We start from the raw sequence: 24,364 nt of genomic DNA, 5'->3' as shown, positions 1-24,364 counted from the left end.
ATCAGAGCAATGCTACAAGTCACTTATATCATCCAGTTGCATAAAGCATTCCTTATAAATACTGTTTACTGAGTCAAACAGCATGGATTTATGTTGTATTGCACTTTGTGAAAATATTCTTTACAAGCAGAGTAAACCTTTTATTTGACCTCCAATGATTGTTTGAGGATAACAAACGTGCTGTTTGATTTTCAAACATTGTCACGTCTCTTTAATTATGCTCCAAATATACTGACCTGTACTGTGGTGCTGCGTTTAATGAGCCCTCTTCTTTCTGTGAAAACCACTTCAAAGCCTGTGACACATTTATTATTATTATTATTATTATTATTATTATTATATATTTTTTTTTTTTTTTTTTTTTTTAAGCAATTGTATTTTTTTAAATTAACAACAGATTATGTACAACAAGATGAGGAAACAGAATTTTGGAAGACCTGTGTTCTTTTTTTTTTTTTTTTTTTTTTTTTCTTCAGACTCAGAGAAAAGATTGCTCATAGGCATATATTACAAAGCCCATACTCTTACAATCTAACATGAAGTGGTTAAAATTCACAGTAGTGGTTAAAAAAAGACAAGTCCAGTATTTATTTATTTTCTTTCCTTTTTAAATCGTGTAAAATATCAGAAAGAAATACAAAGTGGAAAAAATATACAGGAAAGTTTGCAATGATTATAACAAAAACACATTTGTGTACCATTGATTGATTCAGTCATAAAAGCCAGATTAAGAAACATTCAAGTTTTCTTAAAACATGAACAGAAAAGGTGATCTGACATTTAATATTCTTGACTAGTAGGCCTAACAGTTGTTGCTAAATCAAGAAAAAATGAAAAAGATTTTAGAAAAGCACACATGATTTAAACAATTGTAAAATAATTTTACGTATTAACCTCCTAGGACCTGGCGTCCACATATGTGGACATCACATTTTGGGTTATTTAGACCAAATTACTGAATTTTGCTCTACAGGGGCCTGATATCCACTTACGAGGACATTATACTGCTACTGTTCTATCGAAGTTTTAAACGAATATCCTCATATTTGGCTCTTTTCTTAAAAACAAAAATAAGGTTAAAAGAAAAATCTGGTAATTCTTTTGTTTTTACATTCATCGGGTCCCAATATGCCCAAATATCAAAGAGAAATTAAAAATGTATGCAGTGGAAGAGTTCGGGTCTTAGGAGGTTAAATATAAGTACCATTTATTTGGTCTTGGCTCTAGGTTCAACTGAGTTGCTCCTGCATGTGTGCAGTCTTTTAACTTTCCAATCCAAATCTGTCCTGAGTACAACAAACCAAAAGGTGGCACCAAAACTCATCTCTGACAAAATCAGTCTTCATTTAATTACTTTCTAATAACTTGAAACCTCAGTCTTATAGAAAGCAAACAATAAATATTTTTCATTTTTAATATAATTAAATATAGAGTAGCTTTAATAAAAATAAATTAGCTTATTTTGCCATCCGTGCTCCATCTGTCTTCTTTAATGTACCATAATACATTTGCAGAAATGAAGGATGCGGCACCTGTTACGTTTGTCTGATGCAGTTTTTAGTTTGCAAACTAAACACGATCAAATTTGATCTGACGCTTGCCATGCACACAACTGACAATCTTTTCATGAGATCTACATTATGAAGAAATGCTACATTTTTAGTAAGGCGGCAGATGTTGCCTTTCAGTGCATTACGCAGTTGTGTATGTGGTTGGTCATGTGGTTCCCTTATTTAGAAAGCAGCCCTTCATCTTGATGTGATAGGCATAAAAGCCGAGTGAGTGAGGTTCTCTTTTGGACATTTTCTGGGTACAAGTCAGGTGTGAACCCAGAGTCTGTGACCTGTAGAAGTCAGCGTGGGAATTGCAGCAGCCACAGCGACTCAGCAGCAGACGCACGTCTTTCCTGAAAGCTTGTGTGAAGATGGTGTACAAGAAAGGATTGCAGAGGGAGTTGATAGGATAGAAGAGAATGAGCAGGATTTTCGAGTGAGACACAGTTATGAGGGGCATATGCAGGGCTGCAGAGATGGCGAAGAAAGAGATCGGTGCCATGCAGAGAAAGTCAGTGAAAATGAGCACAGCCATGCGCTTGGCAATCTTGGTGTCTCCACGCCGGGTGGAGTGCTCTGGGTTGTGAACACTGAGATACATGCATATGTAACAGTAACAAACCACCAGGAAAGCAACAACATTGAGAATGAGCACAGCCACCACATAAACCTGAGCGCCGAGTGTGTTGATATCCATGGGCAGACAGATGCTCACTTTGCTGTAACTACTGACCCCCACAAGAGGGAGCAGGGCAACCAGCAGAGAGAAAGCCCAGCCTCCTACCATTATGGCTGTGACATGATGCATGCGCAGCCTCTTGTTGACATGCATGGCATTGGTAATGGTATGCCATCGTTCAAGACTAATCACAGTCAACGTGTATACCGATAGCTCGCTGGCAAACACAGTCAGAAACCCTGCTATGCCACATCCAGGACCGGTCTGCCAGTCTGTGGCGTGATTGTAGTACTCATGACGGGAATGGTAGTCCATGAAGGCAATTAGGATGAGATAAAGCCCCATGCACAGGTCGGCGAAGGCCAGATTACACATGAGAAATCTGGAGACTGTGAGCTTATGGTGGCCAATTAGCAGGATGACCAAAACAGCCAGGTTACCGGCCACAGCGAAAACCGTAATGATCCAGGTGAGACAGCGCAGGAAGGAAAAGCCCAGTAGGTCCTCGCAAGGATTAAAAGCATCTGGCTTTGGGGAGCATTTGACAAAAGGGTTGTTAAGACAGTCAAATTCCAGGTCTTGATACTGAAAGTTGATGCCATTGATAAGACTCGTGTCATCAGCAGTCGGATCTCTGAAGAATACACGTTAAAATTAGCATCAAAATCCTAGAATAACAGACAGTAGAGACAGTACGCGTGGTACAGTTGGGATCAGAAGTTTACATACACTCATCGTGGGTGTGAATATCATGGTGATTCCAGAGTGGAATGATTGAACAGCATACATCTTTAATGACAGGTTTGAATCTATTTAGGATTTCCTCTAATCCACCCAGAGTGTATATACATACACCCGAAATAATAGCTGTCTGTCTTTTAAGCATAGTCCACATATTTTCAATAGGGCTGTGGTCAGGGCTTTGGGAATGCCATTTCAGAAATGTATCGTTAGCCTGTTTTATCGATTCAAAAACCTGTTTTGATGTGTGTTTGGGATTGTTGTCCTGTTGGGATACCCAATTCTGTCCATGTTTCAACCATCTAGCTGTTGATTTGAAGGGATGCTGAATGGCTCCAGAGTGTGATGCTACCATCACCATGTTTGACAGTTACTGCGGTGTTCTTAGGTTTGAAACCTTCACCTTTAGTACTCAAACATACGTCTTGTCATTGTGGACAGATAGTCCCATCTGATTACAAACCTGTCTAGAAGGCATTTGGCTACAAATTTCAGCCAACCTTGAAAGTGCTGATTTTGTCTTGTTCGACACACTTTGTGTTTGTGGTGATGTGAAACTTGCTTGATTGTGGAGAGTGACACTGGTTTTCCAGTGTTTTTCCACTGTTTCCGGAGGTTCAAGTTCATGGTCGGCCTGAGCCTTGTTGGTTTCTGAGTTGTTTCTGAACATCCTTTCATTTGAGGGTGACATTTTGGATTTTCTTCCAGACTTTGGCAAAACAGTGATCCATCTGAATAACTTGTTCTCAGTATTGGTCAATCTATAGAGTGCTGTCAAATTATTTTTATGCTGGCAAAGAAAAATGACCAGTTGGAGTCGATCATGATTACTAACAATAAGTTAATTAGCCTCGTCAGGTTAAAAGACATTGTTTTACAATCGGCAACACTTGTTTAAAGATTTAGGTAGGTGTGTGTGTGTGTGTGTGTGTGTGTGTGTGTGTGCTTTTGACCCTTTTTTATTTATTTTGGATTTTCTCAAATGCTCAAACTTGTGCACCAAATTATTATTTTTTTAAGTCATTAAATATGTATGCTGTAGAATCATTTAACCTTGGAAAAGGAACGGTTGAAAGAAATAAAAAGTCCAAAACAACCATCATATTCGATTCTAAAAACAAAAAGAACAAAAAAAACCAAAATTTTGTTGTACAATGACAAAGGGCTATTTTTCTATTTTATTCTATGCTGTATTCACCCATGAGTGCCTGTAAACCTCTGACCACCAACTGTATAATTGGGACATTTCTGGGAGAACAGAAGCAAGCTGTTGCTGTTGTTCTTCTTCCCAGACTTGGACTGTTTTTAAAAAAATAAAGCACACTGGCTTAATTGGGCTCCTGGCATATTAAGGGAGCATCTTCACATACAAAATGTGTAGCAACCAGTAAGATCAAGGTTTAAGACACAAAATGGAGACTTTCTAAGTGACTAGGGAAAAACTTACATTTCTGTATTCATCAGATCACAAAACTTGGTCAAGTTCTTTAAGGCACTTTCCCTAAAGAAGAGAAAGGAATAAAATGGTTAAACCCCTCAAAATATCAACAAACTCAAGTGCAAATGATCCACCTACTGATGATCTGTATTCACTGGACAGAGCTTTCGACTGTTTATGCAGATGTGAATGGATTTGTTGAATCTCTGGGAGCATCTGTCGGTTACCTTTGTTTCCGCCGCCATGTGTGGAAGGCGCAGCAGTGGCTCGGGTACGTGAGCTCCGCTTCCAGCAGTTCAGCTAGACTTTCCAGTGGAGGGAGGCTCTTTAGAGCATAGGCATGGCTGGCTTTCAGAAATTTAACCTGCCTCAATCCATTAGGGGGGAGAGACCTCAGAGCCGTGGAGGAAACATCCCTGAAAGGCAAACACGGAGAGAATGCAGACATACATTTCAACGATGATTAGTAAAACAACTATGATTAAAATTCATTGAACTACTTGCAGGCACTAGAAAAGCTTTCGTCTGTCTCGTTGTCTTTCATGGGTCATTTAAACTCTGCCGAGGGCTACAAAGCAACTCGATCCAAGAGAAGCCGTTTGTTGATGTAGACAGTGGAAGACATGCTTTCTGGCAAATTCACTGAATCATCGACAGGTGTTCACAGAGTTCTGGAGACTGTGGCAACAAAGCCCTAATTCATTTTCATATTTATCAGCCAACGAGTAAATCATGCTGCCTCTGAAGAGATGCGCTTTCACGAGAAAGCAACTTTATGAGAATAGAGGTTGCAATTACTGTCTGAATACATTTTTATCTTTAGCAAAAAGACATTCAGGATCTCCTTCCCGTCATTCATTTGACTGCATTACCTTTACCCAAATATTTATTACATCTATAGAACCCAAAAGATCCAAAAATTACTCAAAAGAAAGTTCTTTTTTTTTTTTAAACATCAACCACAGAGTTGGTTGCAATCAGAGACCTTGCAAGCTGCATGCACCGCAGATTGAGCTATTTGCTTGCTAATCAGTATTCAGCAGTCCTGCCTGCCTTGTTGGTTGTTTACACAGACAGACTGTCACTACCCTAATGTTTATACAATAAAATAAGCACTGTTATGAATATCAATCTCGCTTTGTGACCTAGCTGAAATATAATCACTTTAACTCTCTTTAATTCTGTTGATTGAACACAGCATTGAAAAGTAAATACACTAACTCAAGTGCAATTTTTGAGGTTTTTATGCAATTTCAGTATTTTTCACAGGGAGAGGGGACTTCTTTGCACATGATTGCTGTACATCCAGTTGCAACTTGCAGCTTAAACTGCAAAACAGTGTATAAAATACATCAATTCAGCCATGTAATGATGAATAGCAACATTAAACATAAATGGATTGCATGCTAAATTGCTACTTCTCTGCTTAATCATGTCTTTAAAAAAAAGAAAAAAATGACTGAAAATAAAGTAAAAGTGGTGATATTAATATTGTGATTTATTTTTAAAGATGTCATAGCACTATGTCACTCGAACAGAGCGCTTCTCCCTGACTGCTAGAATGGGAGGCAGAGCCTTCAGCTTTCAGGGCCCTCTTCTGTGAAACCATCTCCCAGTTTGGATTTGGGAGACAGACGCCCCCTCTGCTTTCAAGATTAGGCTTAAAGTTTTCATATAGAAAGGACTGGATCAAGTGACCCTGTCTTTTGTCTTCCTGGGCTTACCCCAAACATCTGAAACAGTTGACTGCCCCTCCCTGAGCCTGGTTCTGCTGAAGCTTTCTTCCTGTTAACAAGGAGTTTTTCCTTCCCACTGTCACCAAGTGCTTGCTAATAGGGGGTTGTCTGATTCTTGGAGTTTTCTTTCTATTAAAGTACAGTAGGGTCTTTACCCAACCATATAAAGCGACTATTGTTGTGATTGGGCACCATATAAATAAAGCTGAATTGATATATTAAAACAAGACATCAAAACAATGCACTGAAAGACACTTTCAGGCTGAGATGAGCTGCAGTCTATGGAGATAATTTTGTGTGGAACTGTCACTACCAATCCACTTGTGGGGAGTTTCATGAACTCAAATTACTTACAGAACAGTTGGACCTGTGGCTCCTTCAAAGGCATCTTCTTGAATGTTACGGAGATACCAGTTGTCTCTCAAAACTCTACAAAAGACAAAGAAACAGTATAATGCACACAACACTGAGCGAAACAAAACTTTTTGTTTGCTCAGCTTCACACTGACAGTGATGAGCATTGGGTTTATAAAAAGGGTGCCTGCGCATATCTCATCAACAACAACATTCAGCATTACTGGGACAAAGAAAACAAAGGAATGTAATCTTTGTTTAGTCTTACATTGTGTTTGTTCACTGGTACATTCAGTTTTCATGATTGGGGGGAAAGGAAAGGCCTCAATCTAAACGTTGCACTCCCCAACAGCGTACTGTCAAGCTCAGGTGTTTTTGTTTGTTTAAATACTGATGATCAAAATGCTTACAGCGTGTTGAGCTTTGTCCCATTGAATGCGTGCGATTTTATTTCCTTGAAGCCATTTCTAACCAGGTTCCTGTCAAGGACACAACGTTTGAATTTATTTAGCTGTCAGAAGCACCAATCACCAAGGTCAGATAAATGAACATGAAATTTCAGAGACTTATAAATATGCATCAAGAAACATTCCTAGAGAATAGTAACAAATAGTTCCTTTTAGCTTTGATGTGGGGGAAAAAAAGGACTTTAGTTCCCTTACTCACATGTCAACATACTCCTCTGTGATACCCTGGAAGGAATTGGCAGGAATGATGTCAATCTCCATGTTGTCTGCCATGTCTCTGCACACAGAGAAGATAACGCTCACTCAGGCTGTTGGGTTTAATTATCAGTTAGAAAAAAAATATGTATATTCGTAGAAGAAGAAGAAAAAAGAGAGCAGTATGATGAAGTGTGACAGAGTTGAAGGATTTGTTACAGGGTTGGTGGCATCGCGATATCGACGGAATAAAAGTAAAACAGAACAAACAGAGCTAATGACGTGAAGCACCTGCGGTTTTGCAGCATGCAGAAAGACGCTAATCCAGTTTGGAAACACACTATTTCTTTAAACAGGATTACTTACAGGATAATATTTGGCGACAGGGAAGAGATGGTTGTGAAGTCTGGGAAGTGTGCAATGCCCGTGTTAGAGATGCTCCTGTGATGGCAAACAGCAGAGACAGATGATCGTGAGCAGATAAGAGGAAATCTTCAAAGCAAAAAAAAAAAAAAAAAGACAGGGTGGGAGGGAGGAAGAGTTGCAACATTTCAGAAGACTCTTCTAGAAAACATCACTTTCTGTCCATGACCTTTGACAAGTTTCCTTGCATTTAATTTGCGGCAGTGAATGCCAAATAAATGAAAAATATCTCCACAGTGACCTTATATTGGATAGAATAGTAATAGCAAAGCATAATAGAGGTCATGAGAGCTTCAAGATTAAAAAAACACAAGTATAATGGTGGTTTGTAGGTAACAAGAAAGTGTCACAATCATAAAAAACCCAAAATTACAAAGTAGGGATGTATGAACAATATAGACAAATGCTCTAATATCAGTGCAGCTGTATTATGTTCAGACTTACAAAGAGAAGTATTTGCAACTTTTTCAATTTCATAAAATTGAAGAAGTTGAAGTGAAAGACTCAAAACTGAATTTTGCAAATCTATTATTTTCTTCCCTAGTCAATAGTGGATTTTAGTGTCTTGTTCACCTCTTAGCCATAATTCTGTTTCTCACTGACAGCAGCAACATTTTCTACCCTCCCAACCTCCCCTAGCTTATAGCCTCAATAAATTGAAATTTACAAACAAAGCTTGTGTAGTTTCCCACTATACTGCTAGAAAAGCTTTATATTCTATATCCTGTGCTGCCTTGTGAATAACAATATTTTCCTGTCACAGTAAATAGTCTGATCTGGATACAAATTCAGTCCTGTGTTTATCAACCTGCCAGCACTTACACAGGACTTGCAGTTGCCTGTTCGGACAGTAATATTTGGATTATGTCTCAGAAGCCTGGTCACCCACCATGACAAACAAAACAATCATTTGACTGCTGCTTGGAAGTCATCGGAACTGAACAAAGATCAAACTTTTCTTCCTGCCTTCCTTGAAACACAACTTTTTAAATTGGTCTACAGTAGAATTATTTTCAGCGTTAACGCAACATATTGTTTTTTTTGTGCAACCTATTTTAGTTTGTTCTGTGATCCTGTAGGAGTGAATGTGAATGTGCTTCTGTAGGAGTCTGCAGTCGGTCAAGTGGATTATTTTTTTTCTTATTTGTTGTGCAAATGTTGATTCTGCTTCGGTTGAGCCTTCAACCTGTGTGTAGGTGTTTACCTACATGTATGCAAGGCTGCGCTTATACACAATGCAAACAAGCCGGATGCTTAGCAGGTACAATGTTTACCATGTACAGAATCTTAGCAAAGCTGGTTTGGAGGCTAACATGTGCTAATTAGGATGCAACGAAGGTGCAGATCAGTCAATAGGGAACATTATTAGATATTTTCTCATGGATTTAGGCATTATGATTTTGCTAATTGCAACAGGAACAACATAGTATCATCGTGAGGCAAACATGAGTGTGTTAATCTAACCAGCAGCTGTTCAGCCCCTCCCCAAATCAAAACAAAAAAAAGGCCTGGCCATTAAGTCATTGGATTCAACATTCAATAGTCTCAACTTTCTATAAAGTTTATATTAAAGTACCCAGAAAATGTACAGTGCCATGCAAAGTCTTGAGCCACCCGTTTTCTTTCTAGGTGCAGTGAATTGTAGAGGCATGTGCAAACATACAAATACAGAATGTAAGGAAAAAACAGAGTTTGCACAGTTCTAATGAGCTTGAAAGTCAGTATCGGGTATGACCACCTTTATTCTTCAACCCTGAACTGTCTTCTTGTAATTTCTTTAAGTAGTCTTCAAAAAGGACATTCAAAACTCTCCTTTGGATGCTGTCTTTTGTTCTGTTTTCTGTCAAGGTGATCCCAAACTACTTCAGTCATGTTGGTGTCCGGGCTCCGGGGAGGCCAAATCTTGACTGATGCTGTTCCACTGTGTATTTCTCTGTTCAGGTATGCTTTTACTGCATTGGCAGTGTGCTTGGGATTATCGTCATGCTCAAAAATCAAGCTGTTGCCAATCAAATGCTTTCCAGATCGTACTTTTCTGTGTTTATAAGTCCATCAATTTTGGCAAGCCCAGAATCATGGCAGAGCCTCCACCATGTTTTACAGATGGCTGTAGACACTCGCTGTTGTATCTCTCTCCAGACCTCTTATGTACATACTGACAACAATCTGAACCAGAAATTTCAAATTTGAATGCATCACTCCATTAGACCTGTTGCAAATGACTTTCATTCCAGTTCTTGCATAATTTGGCACATCTCAACCTTTTCTCCTTCTTTATGAATGACTCAACAGCCACTCCTTCACTAATACCATTTCTGATGAGGCTTGAGAGAATAGTAGATGGATCAGATGCATTTCTCTGATCCTCTGTCTGGGCTTTGCTGAATTTTTTCATATTTTGTAAGGACATGACTTTCAAATACCATTCATTGGCTATAGATATATTTTTAGGCCTGCCACTTTGGGAATCACTTTGTTGGTTAAAAAATATTTTGAATGATTGTAGAACTATTGCTCAAGACTACTTTAAAAAATACAAGACAGTCTGGCTCCTTGGAAGCATAATATAAAGAAAAGGGTTGGCATGAGACTTTTTCACAGTACTGTAGAGTCATATGAAATTCTTAGGTATGGGATCTGTGGTGTTGTTGGTTTCATAGTCAGTCATCTGTGAATTCACATTAATTTGATTTATACTGTTGATAACTGCACTCTTCCTTAATCTTAACAGTCCTCACACCTGAACTAGCACCCATGTCACTTCTATTTAAGGCTTGGTAACATTTGTGTATCACTTTCAACATGAAATAAGTAAGAGCTACACATCATTATTCTGCTGCCTCTTTGTGAGTTGCTCTGCTCACTAAATCACAATTGTTTTTATCAATAACATTTATGTAACATTATAGTATCTCATTGGCTCTCTTCCTATTTTGCAGCATTAAGCCATTTGCTAATTGTGCATTTATGGTATTACACAGTGAGGGAGCATCACTTGCTGCAACACAAACAGGCACAGACTTTAACAGGTAAACTCAGCAATGATATGAATCCCATGTCTGGTTCATATTTAACCACCTGCTAAGTTTATATGAAATGTGCACATAAAAATCAAGCGACTTACAAATATTCCAGCTTGGGCAGGTCAGTGAAGGCGCCTTTTTCAATAAATCTCAGGCTGTTGATATTCTGCACTGAGCTACAGGAAACATATCAGTAATCACAATTTTCTTGTCAGTGGCTGTCAACAAACAAGCATGGAAAAAAAAAAAACCCTCATTCATACGTCAGCTGCTCAAAAAGTCAAGGATTAAACACGTCGCTTTATAATGACAGACTAATCCCGTGAAACCTAAAGGAAATGCAAATCATTTACCAGCTGCTCAAATGAGTAATTGCTTTCATCGTGTTTGAATGGGACATGTGGTGGAGTGTAAAGTGTGACTTACATTTGTGCCAGGCTGTAGAGGGAGAGGAAGGCGTGTGTCTGTATATGTGTGATGCAGTCGCTCTGGGAGATCTCACTGTAGCGCACACACAAGAAAGGCTCTACATCCATCGACATATTAACAATATTTTTAGTTATGCAAAGTGACACAAGTGCTTGTTGCGTTAGAAATGGGACAGAGATGATTGATGGCAAAACAGAGGTACCACCAAGAGCTTCAGAAATACATCAGTGATGCATCTAGGCCAGGAAGACTAAGTGAAGATCTTTAAAAAGCAGGACAAAACAAAAGCGTTCCGAGACAAACAAAGTCAACAAGTCTTCCCGATTTGTCCTTGAACACTTTGTTTTCTGATGGCTGACTTCTTTTTACGAGACGCTCTCCATCTTCCTTTTGCAATCATCGTTTTACTCTGCGGCCCTACTGTAATCAGCCTGCGCTTTTCTTAAAATAACGTCGCTCGGCTTCCATTTCTAGTCGAGAAACAATTAAAGGACTCCATCTGTACCGCATATTATTTGTTTTCTTTTATCCCCTCTCCTGATTGCATTATGTATAGTGTTGTAATTACTGCTTACAGCTCTGGAAAAAAGGCCTCTGCGCATGATCATCTACATGAAGTGGTGCTGTGATTTCAAGGATGCGTCATCGGTGACAAAGGACGAGCAGGTCCTCGTGTCATTCCACCTTGACACGGGTTTTGACAGCTTTTACGACTAACTTCGTTCAGTCTCAAATTTATTTTATCACTGAAGACTACAGTATTTTGCGATGGAGGTTAAACTGAACATGAACCTATCACATGCGAGTACTTTATGTATCTGAGACCGATAAGGCTTGTCCCTGAGCAGCAGAGCAAAGTCAAACGCCCTCAACACCAGCCGGCTCACCCACTGAGCGCTCTCATTAGCAGCTAAAAATGTTTTTTACTTACTCATCAGACTGTTGTGAAATAAATAATAAAGCTCAGTCTGTGAACAACTCGGGATAATGCTACGGTTTTAAGACTGAGTGTCTAGCTGTAAATATGATCAAGTTGAGCCCCGACTGATGGGAAATAAATTCCCACATCTGTAGCAGACATCAGAACCTCTATTCTTCTATACCCACCTATATGCACAGCTTTAGGAAAAAGCAAGTTAAACCCAGTTAAATGATTTTTAATAAACATTTGAGTATCTTTGACAGATCGTACCAGTAAAGGTGGTATATATGAGCTTTTTCAGTCAGCAAACAAATATTCTTCTGGAGAAAAGGTAAGTATACCCGTTAGAACCTGCTGTTCTTTTTTTAGAATAAAAAACTTCTTTGGTTAGTTGTGTACTGTTTTGTTTTGTTGTTGGCAAATTTCATTACCCCCCCTTATATTTCTGGGCACCCTGTGCTATCACCTGTGGATGAACTCCCTCTGGTGTGAGTGGGTATGATTTGTGGTAAGAGATTTTGGTTGTTTTTTCTAGAGCTGGATTATTTAGCGTTGTAGGTGCAACTTTTTATGGTTGAATTTATACAGATCTGGATCTACTGTGCATGAGGAAACTGCTCGTGTCGTAGGTATAGTTGACGTTTTACCACTTTATTTTACACTGTTTTTATTACATGTTGCATTATTTTTTTTTCAAATTGATAACTTTTTTCTGTTTTAAAGCTGTTATCGACTGTCTCCAGCTCTCCTTCTTTTTAAATTTAGTTGTAGTTTTGTTTTTGTAAGTCCCCCCCAGGTGTGCAGGCTTTTAGATGTAAACGATTTCTTCTTTAATTGTTTTTTGTGTTTGTTTGTGCCACTTCAGTGCATGGCACACAGGTGAAGTGATTGCAGTGTTTCTGAAATAGGGTGTGACTATACTTGTAGTGCCATTTGTTTGCACTTTTGGTCAGGTAGGTTTCAAGTTACAGCTGGGATATTAGTAGAATATTTGATTTGTTCTGTCTGGGAAGTTTACATGATTTATTGCTGAAATAAATGTTGCTTGGAAATGTATTTCCTTTGGGTATTTTTATTTTACATTTTACCAGCGCCAGAACATGTCTACATTTACGCTGGCCAAGCAGCTATCTTTGATTTGTCTCTACAGATCATGTTAAAAAACTCTCGTCTTTGTGTATACAAACTGTACTTTTTGCTCTTATGTTGTTTTTATACATCAAAGGGTTTTTCCTCCCATTCAGATTCAATTTTTACAGCATAATAGTAGATGGATGCACTTTGACATGAACAAGAGATGCATGGTTCTTTTGCACTAAACTGGGATCTGTTTTGTACTACTCTAAAGCATCTACCTTTGATGAAAACAGAACATTAGGATAATACGCATGGGACCACATGACATGAGCATGTGGTGAATGAACCCTTTAGTTTAGAGGTTGCTGAAAAGACTGATTTCTTCCCTCAAAAGTTTTCACTCTCAATAAACATGAGGCAATGATTTTGAGTAAATTGTAACTGAAACATATAAAATCAAAGGTTTATTTATTCAAATATTTAATCTCTAAGGAAAATGTGCTTGGTGTAAACTTTCATTTGATCATACTCCAATAAATGTTATAAATAAATGATACATTACACATTTTACATTGTATTTATGTAGAAAAAACTTACATGGGAAAATTGAATGTAATTACTTGTGCTGATTTTTTAAATGAGTTTGGTACATGTAGTAAACTCAACAACAACAGATCAAAGTGAAGCAGTTATATTAGGAAATAACAAAAAGATGTTAATTTTTTCCAAATTAGCCTCCATTAACCCGGTAAACATGACAACATCTGTTGATTACCTGATAAAGAAATGATCAAAGGATTAAACACATCATAATTATTCTATCTTTATTTCCAAGCAAAAAGCATTTGAGTAATTTTGAAGTAAAACGAAAAAGAAAAAAGCGATGGATGTAATTGTCCTGTAGAACTAATACTGCTCTAGTCCTTCACTAAGTAAAGTACATAAATTTGCCCACCTATAATACCTCTGTATGAGAGGGGAAAAAAACTTACATTATTGTAATGTTGATCAACTCCTTGAAGGCATGAGAGGGAACTCTTTTCAAGGGCAGATGAGTGAGCCTTCTGCAAAAGTCATTGGCAGTTAAATCCACATTTTATATGGCTAAGTATAAAAGAAAATGAGAAAACACAAAACTGTCTCTTTAGGTTATCCTTCAAAATTACACCCATTATAAACAATTCCTTGGAGAAATATTACAGTAACAGTAAAGAGAATATATTCAAGTAAGTGAGAGGTCAGAGCCAATAAGTCTCAAAAAAAGAGGGAAAAAGTTAATAAAGTAGTATAATGGCACTGGTGGGGTCACATGAAACGCCACAGACCCTCTGCAGGTGGATTACAGTGATTTTAGACTCGCGTGGACGCTAGAGCATAAAGTTGGGTTACTTACAGTCGAAGCACGGATGTTGGTCCTGTGCGGGAGGCCAGCTGAGTCTCTTTGCTGCACTGAAACGAGTCGGCGGTGCACCGGCAGATGGCCGGACAGGTATAAGCGCAGCAGGAGCGCGCATTCAGGACACAGGACAGCGCGAACAGGAGCCAGACCGCCCGGAGAGCCATGTGTGACACCGGGCTACTCACAACGGGATTTAAGCAATATGTATAAACTCTGCTGAATTTTCTCACAGCTGAAGCTCAAACACCGCGCTGCACACTTTCATGCTGGTACAAAGGGAAGAAAGGCTAAATAATGTGCGCTTTTAGCGAGCTTCAGGATCCACTGCTCACTTCAGGTGCGCTTTTAATTGCGACTTACTGTCCGCGTGGAAGAGCCAACAAAGTGAAGCACAGGAGAAACTGTGTTTAACAGCCCCAGCCACAGGGATGTGACGTTTAGTGGGTGGGGGATCGTAAAAGCTCTGACAAATGTTAGCATTAAAAGTGATGCGGTGAAGTCACGCTGCCACTCATGTCGAACTAATCCGTTTATAACAGCGCGGGGACGATGACGTTTGGGTTTTCTGTTGTGAGCCAGGCTAATGTAAAGGTTTCTTTATCTCCGTCTTCCTTTTAAAAATAAAAAAAAATTGTGTTCACTCAAAATATTATTAAAAGATTTCTCTCTCTTTTTCACTCAGTCACACAGGCACACACACCCACTGGACCCCTGCAACATTAGAAATCTGCATTTATACAATAACAGGAGCAGTCATCTAAAGGTGAAGACCGTACAATTATACAGAGAAACCCCCACAATCAAACGACCCCCTTTGAGCGAGAATTTGGCGACAGTGGGAAGGAAAAACTAATAGAATTTTGAATGATGAATGTGGAAATGGAGCATGCAGCATGTTCTACGCTGTCCTCTTTAAACACAAAGACTCAGTTCTTGCAGTTTTCCCTCAGTATGATACCACAGACGATTATAAATCAAATTAATCCATATGTGATCACAGTGCAGACTTCATAAAACTGACTGACACGCAATTTCATGTCCAGGTAAGGCACCTTGTTATTTCTCGATAAATAAAGTAGATATAACACTGGAAATTTATTCAAAGTGATGAACTTGTATTTCATAGCTTTTTTTTGTATTTTTAAATATGAGGGTGAACGAGAAGTTAGTGGCTGTCATGGAGGTCATCATTAGGCTGAAAAACCCAAACAAACCTATCAGACAGACAGCAAGAAATTTAGAAGTGCATTGTTAAAAAGAATGAATGTATTGACCAGCTCAGCAACATGAAAAGACCACAGAAGACACTCAGTGTGCATAGAAGTGTTTTCATGGATAAGAAAACGAGCATTATTTAGGAAGCAGGTGTATCACTGTGAAAGTCTACAAGACAGACACCTTCATGAATAGAAATACAGAAGGTTTACGACAAAGTGGAAATCACTGATTCGACCTGGAGCCAGCGTAGTTCTGGAAACTGGACTAATTAAACTAAGGAATGATGGGAAAGACAAAAGTATGAAAAATTAGAGAAACAGCTCACGATCTGAGCCAAACCACGTCATCTGACATTGTGAAGACAAAAGTATGGCATGAGCATGTATGGCTGGTAGTGGAACCAGTTTACTGGTGTTTATTGATGATGTGATTGCTGATAGAAGTAGCATGATGAACTGTGAAGTATCCCACAGTGCAAATTTTAATGGCCCAAACAATCAACCAAACAATCTATCTATACACTAGTACCAACTGCACATTATTTAAACATACCTGAGTATTGTTGCTGACTATGTCACAACAGCAGTGTACACATTAATAATAGCTGCTTCCAGCAGAGTAACACACTTCCTCACAAAGCTCAAATAATCTCAGACTGGTTTCTCAAACATGACAGCGAGTTTACTGTACTGAAATGACCTCCACAGTTATACAGATATTAATCCAACAGAGCACCTTTGGGAAGTGGTGGGGATTGGAAGATTCACATCGTGGATGTACAGCCAACAAATCCACAGCAACTGTGCAGAGCCAGCATGTCAATATGGACCAAAATCTCTGAGGAATGTTTCCAGCACCTGTACTAGTAAGGTTTACCCAACACAATGTCTGTGAGTGTGTATATGAAGAGGTATGGAACCGAATATGTGGCAGAGCTGTTGTATTAATATGTACTTCGATTGTAGAGATGTACCCAGTAAAAAAGGCTACAGAGCTTGAATGCAATTTATCTGAGGAGAATTAAAAATATATGAGTTCAAACTTACTTGAAAGCAACATAACACACTTTCAGTGAAACTGTAAATAGTGCCGGGACCACTGGCTTTCATTTACACATAATGAAGGGTGAAAAAAATACAAAAATCTAATTTGATGGGAAGTCAACTCTGCTCAAGCTGTGATTGTGCACACTTTGGCAATAAGTAATTTTATATTGACTCATACACTTCTGAACAGGAAATATGAGATACCCGAGGTTTTCTATAGTAAAGTGTCTTGGTTGGTTATAAACTGTAACAAGTATGACACGGTTGTCCAAACTCAGGCTCCATTTGCAGGATGGATGAGTTCTTAAGCAGGATGCTTCTGTTTGTTTTACCCTTTGTAAACGCTTTTCACTGGGTGGCACGTCAACCTGGGAGATGGAGAGTTAAATGCAATGGCTAAATACAGCTAAATGCATTACAACTCTTACTACACAAATGGACTTTTACAGCACCTTGCACAGAATAACACAGCACCTATCCCAAATCCCATTTATGCTAGCGTGTCAAACAAAAACCCTTGTGTCACCAACACTGTTAGCTGACTCTCCTCTGCTGTCAGTGACCCTGACCCCAGTTACGTCTTTCTCATCCTGCTTCTCCAACCTGCCACTGTGACCCATGTCAGCAGAGCAGCAGCAGTTTCTGTGTGTGAAAACCGCACTCACACATGCACATCCCTTGAGAGGTTACTGCCCAGCACCGTTTATCAAGACTCTTGCATTCTCTGCAAGCCTATCGACTGAGAACAGGGTCAAGCACCACTAACCCGGTTGAAAAAAAATATGACAGGGAGGGAGCTGGACTAATTTATGCAAGTGGACTTGAATCTGCCCACATCTTCATGCTACCCACCATGCTGTGAATCACTTCACACCAAGAAGGTCACACACAGCAGGGAGAAACTTTCTGGAAAAAGTGTACAGACATAATTTAGAAATTACAGAGAATTTTGCAAATAGGCAGTTGCGTGTCTTCTAATAGCTACACTGAGTCAATTGTTAGATTAAAGCTGCTTTTCAGGGCTTTAGCTGTGCTTTAATGGCCAGACCTTTGCCTGCTTTATTGGGTTTATCAGAATAGCTGGAGAGGCTAACACTGGCATGCCTCCTTTTTGGAAACCATGCTGGTAAAGTCTAATTGAATTTGTTCATACTACATATTTTTGCGGTAAGGACACTGGACTTTTTACTCTAGTACTGCCTGCACTGAGTACTGTTACTCTCAAAGTGTATTTTTCTTACTGTACTGACATAAATGTAATAGAGTATTTTTGCATTTGAATGCAATGTGCTCATAATGAGCGAGCCCTCTGGGTCTCTTCAGGCCCCATCCCTGTTAACCTGTAATTTTCTTTATATATACAAATATAGTGTCAACAGACAGTAGATGCACTCACACAAAGACAATTCGACACACTCTACCTCATTTAAATTCATGTACCTGCACTAGTAAGCACATAATAGACATAGTGTGCCACATGGACATGTACAAATGAAAGGATTTGCACTGGACAGACACATTGTTATTGTAATAGACTGTTTAATTAACAGTTGGAGAGCCATTTTAAAAATAAAAAAAAAATTAAATTTTCATCAGATATTAATGCAGGTCAGAAAAGTCGATAGAGAACATCCAATTTAGCAAACAAGGTAAAAGACAAAATATTAGGCTTGGTTATTCAGTTACAGAGAAAAATCTAGATTTTTTTTTTTTTTTTTGGTGGTGGGGGGGCAAACGTATGTGAACCTTTTGGACTGGCAGTTCATTTGAAAGTAAAACCGCAGATTTTTCCATCAGTAAATTGACTTTCAGGTCTGAGTGGGCACCATGTTTTTATTTAAACAGCAGGACAACAGGCCTCTATCAAAGCCTGTTCTTCATAACGCATGTCAGAGGATGTGAATTGTGGCACTACAAAGGAGCTGCTGATACTCACCAGGGTGGAAAAAAAGTAAAAAGGAGCTTCAGTACCAAAAACCCACATTCAGACAGATTCTGAACTAATAGAGGAAATTCAGATCCACAGCTAACCTCTGCAGGAATTATAACAAAGGAGACATGTAAACCAACATCAGCAGTACAGTGAGTAACAATGGTCTACATGGCAGGGCTGGAAGAAGAAAGCCACTGCTCTTCAAAAAGAACACCGCTGCTCCTTTGCAGTTTGTTAAATATCACACGAAAAAGACAGAAGGCTGTGAATGAGACCAAAATAGAATTTTTTATTTTTTTGACTTTTTTTTAGTTTAAATAGGCACAGCTCTGTTTAGAGAAAAGAAACAACCCATTTCAACAGAAGACCATTTCCCCATCTGTGTGTGTCTCTATGGTGTTATGAGTTACACATTTGCTTGGCAAGTCAGGGGTTGCTGGTTCAATTCCAGCTGGAAACACAAATCCCTTTGTGTCAGGAAGGGCGTCTGGTGTTAAAAATTCTGCCACATCAAACATACAGAGCTACTCCCTTTGGTGGAGTAGGTATCTGCCACCCTTATTCCATATGTGAAACAATATGGTGGTAGTTAAACATGGAAAAATCATTTGGAATTCATTTCAAGGAAAGAGTTTGTCGTTAATGGGAACACTTGGTTGAAGATGTCTAACTGACCAGGAGGAAATGGGTCACATGCATGAGAGTCTGAAAGGCAGAGGGACAGAAGAGCACTCGGACAAGGGCTCACTGGGTAAGAAAATGATTGGGAAACAGAACTGAGTTTGACGGTTGATCTGATATCCTCGTGTTGGTGTTGTTCCCAGATCATCATACTAAATGTTGTTCCAGGATCAACATTGCAAGTGACCAGTCAGAATGTTGTGACGTCATACTTTTGCGACTTCGGGAAAAACCGGCGTAAAACAAAAAACTGTACTAAAGCTGCGTGAAACCGCCTCTCTCCGCCGATCAACGGACCCTGACCCTAACACTAACCGTAACCCTTTAATAAACAGTAAGCAGAATTGATATTGTCCTTGCAACATTGGAATTTCATAAATGCACGAATGGCTTGGCTTGCAAAAGAATAACGTCACAACAATGTGATTGGTCACTTGCAATGTTGAACCTGGAACAACATTTTCATGATGGTCTGGGAACAACACCAACACGAGGATATCAGATCATCCGAGTTTGACAGTGGTTTAAAGTGCATGTGATGTAAAGATCAGGCTGGCAACTCAAACACCAAGGAAAGCAGGAAGATGAGTGATTATAGCTTTACAGAACTTACACACACAGCAAGCTTCATTGTCTTTGTTTGGACCTGTTTAACAGCAAATTCTACAGAAAAATGTCAGGATACTGATCCATGAAGAAAATCTAAATTCACCCTTATTGCTGCACAAACAGACAGTGAAGGCAAAAGTTCATGCTTTTGCAGACATTTCATAAATAAAAAAGGATGAGTATTATTGTTTCATGTTCTCTTTGTACTCGGAGTTAAAACCACAATGATGTCTTAGATCATATTTATGCAGAAATATAGAAAAGTCTAAGGCTTTACAGTTTTTCAAGCGCCATTGTAAACGTGATCACATAGTCTGCCGCAGCCACCGCTTGCTCTCTCACTGCTGCTTGAGGCCTCTTTTTTAGAGACATGACTCTTTTTTTTTATCTTTGGTTGGGAGGCTGTTGACCTGTCAGCATCCTGCTGGTTACCAGAGAACAAAAAGAAAGTGCAAGAACACAACGATGGCTCGACATAAAGTGACGCAGTTTAGCAGCAGCTAGCACGAAACAATAGAACGCAATATAAAGCAAAATGTAAAAATACATAGCAATGAGTAACGGCGCAACATAGACGTGCACAAGCAGCAGTGAAGCCCATCTAGGCTGAGACGGAACAAGGCTGCAGTCATTACTGAAAGTGGCAAAAGCAGCAATCGGTGTCAAATGCTGTTTACTTGCTATTTCCACATAAAGTGACATTTTCAGTGAGAAAGTTCAAGAGTGGACACACATCAGTGTGGCATTTGAGGTAATTGGCACTGAGTGTGTTCTGAGAGTGCCTTTTGTCTTATTCCTCACTGTAGCTACAGCTCAGGAGTGAAGAAGGAGAATGACTTCTTTCCATCACTGTCAGACCGAACAGACTTACATCTCTGAAATTGAATGGGGGTTTCCAAACGCAGCTAATAACATCCAGACGCTCAGCACTGCTAATATTCTCCGCTCATTGCAATCGTTATTACTCTGCTGATACAGCTATGTCAGTGCTGCGTGCTGCTGCAGCTCCTTTGACCATCCTAACTGCTTTCCTCAAGAGGTAAGCTTTGCTACTTTGTAGAAACTAATTTCATCTAAAACTCATGTTGTCTTTTAAATAGCAGAGTTCAGACTTTTCTGAATAACTTAACTTTAAAACAGTTTTATTAATATTAATTATTATTCAGTGCTTGACAGTTTTCAGACAGACAGTTGTTTAATCAAAATTAACCACAGGGGACCCTATAATAAAGTTAAAGGTGCAGTTTTTAAAATCTCACCACTAGATGTCAGTAGGTTGCAGATTGCAGTCAGCTGCAAATCAAGTGCATAATCCTAACTACGGTGTCCGCAGTAGGACAAACAAATCTGTGGACAGTGTGGCCTGGCTGCTTGCTGTTTACCTCAGCTGTCAATATTGCTGAATATCCAGGTCTATTTACTCTTTAGGAAGGTGTAAAGTATCTTTAACTTTTCTCTTACTAAGTGCTGCTGTTTGGCACTGTTAGCTGACGTTAGCCAGTGTCCGTGCAACATTCTTTGAAATGAATCTAACACTGTTAGCTTGAAGTGAGGAAGAAGAGGATTAGGTGGCAACGAGGGAGGAGGAGACATAATGAGAAAGAGATGATATAATGCACCAATGTTAAATGGCCTTATATAGTTTGAAAGAGCTATTTCAGATCTTTAAATTGAAAGTAACTTATAAGGCCTACTACCTATGTAGCTGGTCTCTGGCCATATACAGTATACATAAACATCACACTAATCAATGTATATTTATGCAAGAGTGCAACATCCTTATTTTCTAATAAATAGCCTAAAAAATTACTTGCTCTACCTCTGAGGCAATGCACAGCAGTTCACTATCCACTATATTTTGACTTTCTAAATTCCTACACTCAAGGTTGAAACCCACTTCTTTCCTTTTGGTCATTTAGCTTCTGCATTCAGTCAGCAGAGTTGCACAGGGACTTCAGGTTACATACTTTTGTGAATATGTGTGTGTGCTGTTGCTTAACTGATCTTCAGTCTGAGCATAGATTTGGAGCCTGTGACATTTTTAATGAGGAAACTGAATAGGAATACATTAATATTCCGGCCTCTTGATACAGCAAGTGATGATGAATTGTTTGGAATTCATTGGGGATTTAAGATGCAGAACATGTATCCACAATGTAATGGGTTCAAATCTGGCTGGTGACCTTTGATTCATTGCATTGCTACTTTCTCCTTCCTCATTTCCTGTCACCTTTACACTGGACAAATTTTAAAATCAAATCCAAAACAGAGCGAGACTTGTTCACTTCCTGCATATTTTTTGTCAGTATGTTCTTGTTGGATTCTGCTGGAGTATGCTTAATTCATAGTTGAAAATAATCCTTATTTATTTTATACTGGGCCCTAGTGCAGCCCCTCGGTTCATCCACTGTATGAATGTTCAGCTCGAATTTCTTCTGATTTACTGGCCCCTGCAAACTGTGGCCATAGTTAGAATTTTTCCTTTCTTTATCATCGTAGAGTGACAATAGTGGAGAAACCCATCTGAAGGGGAATGTTTAGAGCAGTTTTAATCATAAACTATGCATGCAGAGGGACTACATGGACATATGTTGACCTTATTCTTTAAAAACTTGTAACGGCATATACACTTACTGGCCACTATATTAGGTTCACCTAGCTTGTACCGAGTTGGAACCTCTTTTGCCCTCAGAACTACTTTAATTCTTTGTGGCACAGATTCAACAAGATGCTGGAAACGTTCCTCAGAGATTTGGATCATTATTGACTCGATAGCATCACACAGTGTTTTTCTGCTGCACACCTGTGATGCGAATCTTCCCTCCCACCACATCTCAAAAGTGCTCTCTTAGATTTAGATCTGGTGACTGTGGAGACCATTTGAGTACAGTGAACTCAGTGTCATGTTCAAGAAACCAAGAAGTCACATAAAGAGTGGCGTGCACTTCAATGACTGCTAGGTTGAGCAAAGAGTCCAAAATTTGTTTTGCACTGGCCTTCATGCTCTGCCTGGACTACGTCACTCGTTCTGGCTGCTCTTGGTCTTTCTGTTTATTATGCGCTCCTGCTTCCTGCAGTTCTGTATTTCTGTTAGATGCATGAATATACATTCCACTGTCCTGAGAACAGTGCAACCCTTAGAGTTTAACTTTGACTGTGGCATGCACAAGTGTCCCCCAGCCTGCTGCACTTTGCTCGATGCAAGAGGAAATGGTACAAACCATAGAAAAGAACGTAATGGTGCAGTTGTATGTGAAAGTCCCTTGCAATGATCTGAGCTTTTTAAGCCGGTGACATGGTGCATTATCCCTCTCCCACCACAAGATTTGTACACTATAGTAATAAAGGAATAGACATGGTCAGCAACAATACTTGAATTCTGACATTTAATAATGCTTAACTGGTACTAAGTGCACCGAGTAACTATCCCCCACAACATTACACAACCACCCTGACCTGTTGATACAAGGGAGGATGGATCCATCTATCATCCAAATGTAGCAGCAGAAATTGAGAAATATCAGACCAGGTAGCATTTCTCAGACCTTCTGTTATCCAACTTTGTTTTGCAAACTGTAACCTCAGTTTCCTGTTTTTAGCTGATAGACCTAGCTCCTGGTATGGTCTTCTGCTGCTGTAGCTCATCTGTTTCAAACTGGGCTGCTGCAGACATGCTCTTCTGCATATCTTTGTTGTAACAAGTGGTTATTTGAGTCACTTCTGCCTTACTAAGCAGCTCAAAGCAGTCTGGCCATTCTCCTCTGACCTCTGGCATGAATCAGGCATTTCCTCCCAGAAACCTGCTGCTCACTGGAGACTTTTTCAATCCCTTCTCTGTAAACTGTAAAGATCATTCTGAGGGAAAATCCCATTAGATCAGTAGAGCAGTACAACAGCCACGACATGTTCAACGCCACTTAAATCACCTTTCCTCCTGATTCTGATCATCAATTTTAACTTCATCAGGTCATTGCACTCTCCTGTGTTAAAAAAAAAAGTTAATTAATTAACAGAATTATGATAGAGGGTCATATTATTTTGTACTTCCTGAACTTGCACAACAACACAGGTTTCATGGTCTTTGGTTAAGTTTGACTGTTTGTCTTCTGCTTTGAAACAGTAAGAAAAATGCCTCACTCTTCTGGCAATTACTCTGATTATAGCATTACTGTCATTTGTAATTTTGCTACTTTACGGTGCATTCAAAAGGTGCATTTTTGGTATTTACTCAATATATAAGCAAAGGCAAAGAGATATTTAGAAAGAACTTGGGGGACAAGAATTCCTGTTTTTGGCTTCAAACAGGAAAAACCAAGGCTCTAAACTCAAGGGCACCACAGGAGTCTCTCAGATCATGAACAAGGAAGTGACGGCCAAGGAGACTGAAAGAGAGCCAAGATAGTTGAGCGTAATGAAGCGCAGACAGTGACACAGTCCCACA

At 39.2% G+C, this 24,364-nt stretch overlaps 1 protein-coding gene across 1 annotated transcript; it reads right to left on the bottom strand.

Moving 5' to 3' along the window:
• Positions 1–1,716: 1,716 nt before the first annotated feature.
• On the bottom strand, positions 1,717–14,603 carry LOC146620123 (lutropin-choriogonadotropic hormone receptor-like). Its single transcript, XM_085369394.1, has 11 exons — positions 14,431–14,603; positions 14,030–14,101; positions 11,036–11,110; positions 10,711–10,785; positions 7,530–7,604; positions 7,168–7,245; positions 6,912–6,980; positions 6,502–6,576; positions 4,639–4,827; positions 4,421–4,474; positions 1,717–2,866 (listed from the first exon to the last, which is right to left on the bottom strand). Exons 1-11 carry the CDS (start codon positions 14,598–14,600, stop codon positions 1,717–1,719), a joined length of 2,082 nt encoding a protein of 693 aa, XP_085225520.1. The 5' UTR covers positions 14,601–14,603.
• Between the last annotated feature and the right edge of the window lie 9,761 nt (positions 14,604–24,364).

The sequence above is a fragment of the Diplotaxodon limnothrissa genome, linkage group LG13, assembly GCF_057381915.1.
Source record: "Diplotaxodon limnothrissa isolate DT_005_m linkage group LG13, D_limnothrissa_male_GT1.1, whole genome shotgun sequence".
NCBI lineage: Eukaryota > Metazoa > Chordata > Actinopteri > Cichliformes > Cichlidae > Diplotaxodon > Diplotaxodon limnothrissa.
Note: the sequence above shows the minus strand (reverse complement) of the source record. Positions and strands in the feature narration are given on the sequence as shown.